Source organism: Nicotiana tomentosiformis, chromosome 5 (genome assembly GCF_000390325.3).
Source record: "Nicotiana tomentosiformis chromosome 5, ASM39032v3, whole genome shotgun sequence".
NCBI lineage: Eukaryota > Viridiplantae > Streptophyta > Magnoliopsida > Solanales > Solanaceae > Nicotiana > Nicotiana tomentosiformis.
The window spans coordinates 132,181,843-132,187,999 of record NC_090816.1 but is presented as its reverse complement, the minus strand read 5'-3'; the positions used below and the strand labels follow the sequence as shown (position 1 = coordinate 132,187,999).

General features: G+C 36.0%; 1 protein-coding gene across 3 annotated transcripts; it reads right to left on the bottom strand.

The window, feature by feature from the left end:
- Positions 1–434: 434 nt before the first annotated feature.
- LOC104107899 (cuscuta receptor 1-like) lies at positions 435–5,932 on the bottom strand. 3 transcript variants are annotated; one of them, XM_070175372.1, is made up of 6 exons: positions 5,470–5,931; positions 4,446–4,586; positions 4,249–4,338; positions 3,642–3,719; positions 3,007–3,153; positions 435–2,727 (listed from the first exon to the last, which is right to left on the bottom strand). In XM_070175372.1, exons 1-6 carry the CDS (start codon positions 5,861–5,863, stop codon positions 557–559), a joined length of 3,021 nt encoding a protein of 1,006 aa, XP_070031473.1. In that variant the 5' UTR covers positions 5,864–5,931; the 3' UTR covers positions 435–556. The 3 variants fall into 3 exon arrangements, with proteins under 3 accessions (XP_070031473.1, XP_070031474.1, XP_070031475.1); XM_070175373.1 differs by lacking the exon at positions 3,642–3,719 and having other exon boundaries at positions 5,470–5,932; XM_070175374.1 differs by lacking the exon at positions 3,007–3,153.
- Positions 5,933–6,157: the final 225 nt, after the last annotated feature.

Sequence of the window (6,157 nt, the reverse complement as noted above, 5' to 3'; positions counted from 1 at the left end):
CTGAAAACATAAATTTGGTTGTACAAGCAAGCCATCCTTTACTTGCAAATTGAATCAGAAGAGAACATATAAAAAGAAGAAAAGTAAAACGAATTTTTGATTTCCCACCCGGTGTCCGGCACCCATATTGGAGCCCAACTATATCCGGATTCGCGTCAGGTAGGGCCCCATTCGGGGGGGAGGGAGTAAGCGCTCCCTACCAAGGATTTTTTCATACCCAAGGCTCGAACCCGAGACCTCTGGTTAAGAGAGGAGCAGTCCCATCCACTGTACCACATCCTTTGGTGGTTAAAGTAAAACGAGTTACTTTTGAGTACTTTCTATAGCTCTCCATGTCAAAACTAATAAAGCAGGTCGATATAAAACCCTGTTGAGAGCACACTAGTTCATTTTTTCACTAACGTTTGATAAATTGCTTTTGCATGACACAAAGGAAATCAATAAAACTTTCACTAGTATTAACAAACTTGAAGGTACCCAAGAACAACTCACACACACGATTTACATAATGAAATGCAATTATGCAACGCAATTAAAGTGACATTAATATGAAAGGTCATGTACATTTGGAAGCAAAAAGATAGTAACATGAATACATAAAAGACTCAATGTAATAAAACCAAACATATCTCCAATAGGGGTTTAGCCAAAGGACTACAGCAATTACAAGCACCAAATTTGCATATGCCACAAGAAAAGAAATATTGAACGACTCCATATCTAGAAAACCAGTATCATCTTCACAGAAATCTGGCGCACGAGGTGATATTGGTATCTCTTTGGTCTCCATGCAATTGATATGTAATGGAGTACCACAAAGAAAAGGATTTCCCTGGTAACTGCTTTCAGTGAAAGTTGCAAATTGAGATGTACGCTGTGGAGTCATACCTGTTAAATTATTATGTGCCACGCTAAAAATTGCTAGACTTGTCAACTCTACAAGTTGAGAGGGAATCCTCCCAGTCAAGTTGTTGTATGATAGATCCAAACTCTCAATATTCTGGAGATTTGAGAATTCTGATGATATCGCGCCAGTTATGTGGTTATGTGACAAGTTTAGTGCCCGAATTTCAGTAAGATTACAGAGTTCCTTAGGTATGTCACCACTTAATTGGTTGTAAGAAAGATCAATCCCAAACATATAATCAACAATGCTACCTTCATAGGAATACGTATTATATTTGGTTGTAAACTCTGCCCCAACCCATGCATAGTTATCTTGATAGGAAACTGTCGATCTCTCCATTGAATCTTCTACATATACCATGGTATCTCTACCCCACGTCTGGAGTCTTGGATAACTAAATATTGGACCGTAGGGATATGCTTCACTGATCCCTGCTATTTGTATTATGTTTCCAAAGCAACGAGGAATAGGTCCCGAGAGATTATTATGAGACAGATCCATGATTCTCAATTCACTCGCATGGCACAACTCTGTGGGAATGTTGCCTTGAAGATGGTTTCCTTTCAAGAGTAAGGTGTTTATTTCAATACTGCCTAACCATTTTGGAATTGAACCGGTGAAGTTGTTATCTTTAAGATCCAATACCGTTAAATCTGAGCTATTTGAGAACACATCGAATTGCCCTCGTAAATTGTTTTTGCTCAAATAGACACGTTTAAGGTTTTGGGAAGCACTGAAACATGATGGAATCACACCAACAAGGTTGTTTCTTGAGAGATCTAAAACCTCAAGCTTTTCAAGTCTACAATAATCTGCTGGAATAGGACCCTTTAGATGGTTTCTAGATAACGCGAGGGAGGTTAATGAGGGGATGTAACCAATCCAAGAAGGTAGATTTCCAGACAAACTGTTGTTACTTAAATCCAGTGAACTCAAGGAAGCAGAGGACAACTTTTGTGGAATTGAGCCTGAGAAGTTGTTTCCATCCAAGTATAAGTACTGAAGATTATTGATGTTGGTTGACACTGGAAATATTTCCCCTTCCAACATGTTATTCGACAGTCTCAGAAAGAATAATCCATTACGAGCCAATTCAATCGGTAAGTCTCCTGATAACTTATTATCTGCTAAATCCAAGAAAAGTAGGTTCTTCATGTCGCTAAAACTTGAAGGCAACATGCCTTCAAGCATATTGTTGGACATTTTTAACCTCAAGATATTCGGGAAAATGGAACTGATGTTGGGAGGAAGTTGTCCCTGAATCTTGTTCCTTGAGATATCAAAAAATTTCATATTAGGAAGGAAGGACAACTCATGAAGAGATCCAGTGAACGCATTTCCATCCAAATAAACTTCTTCAAGTCTAGGATTATTCTCCAACAACCAATTTGGAAAGTTTCCACCAATGTTGCAGTCAGATAGACTAAGTTGACGCAACTGATGTTGATAATGAAGGAAATTTGGTATTACAGAGCAGTTTTTAGTCAAAGACAAGGCTTCCAATTGAAACTTTGGGATCCAATTTCTAGTAGAAGTTTTTACAACTAATGAATTGCCGTCAGGAATGACATACTTAAGGTTTGAATGGTTAGCAAATGACTCGAATGAAATTGGGATTTCAAAGTTGTTGTTTTTCAGCAAAAGATATTCAAGGGACAAAAGACTTGAAAGTGGAGATGAGGCAATATTTCCCGTAAACTGATTTTGAGTGAGATCAATTACCCGAAGTAATGTTAAGTTTCCAAGACATGGAGGAAGATTTCCATGGAAGTTGTTGAAGCTGAGACTTAGTTCTTCAAGATATTTTAGATTGCATAAACCTATATGAAAAACAAATAGCTATCTGTTATTACATGTCTATATTGCAGCCTTTGCAGAAAATATAGGAAACATGCAAACCAAACTGCTAGGAAACTTCAAACAAAGATGGTAAGTGAGAAAAGTAAAATGAAGTAAACTGTGTTATGTTAACTCAGACAAACATATGCTCTTAATCAATTGTGTCCTACAATAATGTGCATGGAATATTCCTTGTCAAGCTATCACTTCAATTGAAAATATATCATTCATTCTAATTGCAGTTGGTTGTTTAAGATTGCCTGGAATAGGTAGGGTTCCATTCAGGCCGCAGTTAGATACTGATAATACTTTAAGGGACGGCATTACACCACTGCTCTGTAGAAAGTTTTTGTCCAATGTATTCCCATCCAAAAGTAAATACTTTATATTTCTCAGAATTCCCAACTCTTGCATGTAAAAGAAACACAAAAGAATCATCAACACATAGTTCATTATAGGTTTGCAAAGTTATGCTTGTAGTTAGTGTAACTGATGACAATAAATATGTCAAAATCATAGCATGCATATTTTAATTGTTGTTTGAAAAAGGGGACGACTAAATGCTTTGCAAAACTTTGGTACTTGTAAGTATTTCCAGCAAAATTGTACTTTTAGTTACCATAAGACTATAATGTTTAGGATTTGGAATTAACACTAAAGTGTAAGAGTTTCAAATTCATTGAAAATGGCACTATTAAAATACTTTGGATTTCAAACATTTTTAATGCAAATGGAGCTCTATGGAGTTGTAAGTGGGTTTTTTGCGGTTTTCAATTCTTTTGAGTTTTGAGCTTGATATTTTGATTGAGTACGTAATACATATATATCTAAATCGCATGCACATCATTACGACAGGATCATCTGGAAAACAATAAGCTCAAGGAACAAAATGTACCTTCATTTGGCATAAAGCTTTGAAAACTGTTGTACCTTATATTGAGCTTCTTCAAAGTTGTACTAAATGTATTTAGCTCTGGTCAAGTATTTATAAACTGTTATCAGGAAACTTTCCCATGTAGGAACAAAAGCAGCAATGGTAAAATGGAAAAGGATCAAATTTACCAATTTACTGTACCAAATATCTTACTTTTATAATCTGTTATGCTTGAAGTCATTCATACCCTTGAAGTCATTCATACCAAATATCTTAGCAAATTGTATCATTTTGCCTTGACTTTAACGGAGATCTAGCATGGACTGAGTGAATTTTTTCACGTATCAAAAATACTTCGAGAGAAAGGTTCATATTTACCCAAAGTAGAATGGTAAATATGGATTTTTCTCAAAGTATTTTGACACGTGGAATTCACCCAATCCCTACTGGATCTCTGTTAAAGTCAAGGACAAATATGAGACAATTTGCTAAGGGTAAGAGTATGAATAGCCCCAAAGTATAACGAAGAGTTAAATTTAAGATATTTCATAGGGTACAAAAAAGTGATTATGACCGTTTTCCCAAAGTAAAAGGGTAAATAAATGTCTTTGAAGAGAGAAATTTCTACCTAGAGCAGAGAGAACACTTTCATCATTCAATCTGTTAACGCTTAAATCTAAGCTCTCCAGATTGCTTAACCCTGACAATCTTTCATTACCTGAGAATTAAGAAAATTGATGAGTTACATATGTCATTGTTGTTTTGGCGATATTAAAATAGTTCGAATTAAGTGGTAAACAGAGGAAATCAATCACGAGTTATGACCTGATTCAATGTTGTTACGTCCGAGGTTCAGTGACTTGAGAGATGTAAGTTGACTAAGAGATGGAAATATGCTGCGATTGAAGTTGTTCCCAGCCAAATCTAGCTTTTCCAGTTTTGTTAGTTGTTTCAGTTTTTCGAAACCTGTAAATAAACTGATCAAAAAATTATTTTGTGTACTGACAGTTTTAAGTTTTCACAGCCTGAGGTTAAGTTGACAAATAACAAACAAAGAACTCTTTATAGAATAATAATCCGCTACACTCGATTAATGTTGTTCTAATAGTGTTACAAAAATTACACTATCACTGTATATAACTTAAGGATGGGGAACCTTGGCTCCGTCAGGGGTGAAGCTATGTTGACCCAAGAGTGGTCAACTTAACACCCTTCGCCAAAATATTATACTACGTATAAAGTAAGATATTACTTGTTATTGATTAAAAAATAGATTTTGAACACTCTTGCATAGCCTACTGGCAAAGGATGTTCAAAATTTGAACACCCTTATTGAATTTACTGGCTTCGCCACGGGTCTTTGTATGACCTATAGGTCATGGGTTTGAGCCGTAGAATCAACCATCGATACTTGCATTAGGGTAAACTGTCTATGTCACACTCCTTGGGGTGCAACCCTTCCCCATAGCCTGCATGAATACGGCATACTTCGTATACCCGGCTGCCCCTACTGTGGAGCAACAGTAGTTGTCTCCGTGTGACCTATAGGTCATGAGTTCGAGCTGTGGAATCAATCGTTGATCATGGTAGGCTGATTTCACGGCTCGAACTCATGACCTATAGGTCATATCAGCCTACCATGATCAATGACTTATTTCACGGCTCGAATCCATGACTTATAGGTCACATCTACATTACACCTTCTAGGGTGCAGCCTTTTCTCGAACCCTACGTGAATACGAAATGTTTAGTGCACGAGGCTGCCCCTATTGTATATAACTTAAATACTATGGGAAACATATTCACCAACCGCTTCTCGGGCATATTTACAAACAGTTAGAAGACGAACCTTCATTCTCAATCCAATTAGCTATAGAATGTCCGCGGAGAAGAAGAGCTTTGAGATTCTTGAAAGGAAGAAACAAAGATGCATTGAAATGCCAATTTCTCCAATTATCAGTATTTAAACTTTCAATGCCAGAAATATCCTTTTTAATAAAAGTCTTCACTGATATTGACAACTCTGTGACTTTTCTGCTACTGTTGCTGCAAATAATTCCTTCCCATTGACAACAATTTGAAGTTTCATTAGCTACCCATGTTGAAAAATATGCACCATTTGTGTAGTTTATGTTTTCTTTGAGTTTCAAAAGAGCAATTCTTTCTTCTTTCCAACAACCATAACAGCTACACCACTCATTTGCTAAGAACAAAATTAACATCCACAAGCAGAATTCTCTCATATTTAGTCTCTTGACTTACTTGTTCTGCCTTAAGACTCAACATGTGTATATATATATATATATATAGTGCCGAAGCCATAAATTTTATTATGTGTTTAAATTTGAAATAAATAAAAAAATATCCGATAAAGTATTTCAATATATTTTATATACTATTAAAATTTAATATTTTACTTGTAATTTTTTAAGAAATGTTGGTTAGTACCATATTTAGGGCTATGTACCTTCACACTAATTTCTATATCCTTGTTGACTGGAACTATATGCTCCATCCGTCTCTATTTATGTGGTGGC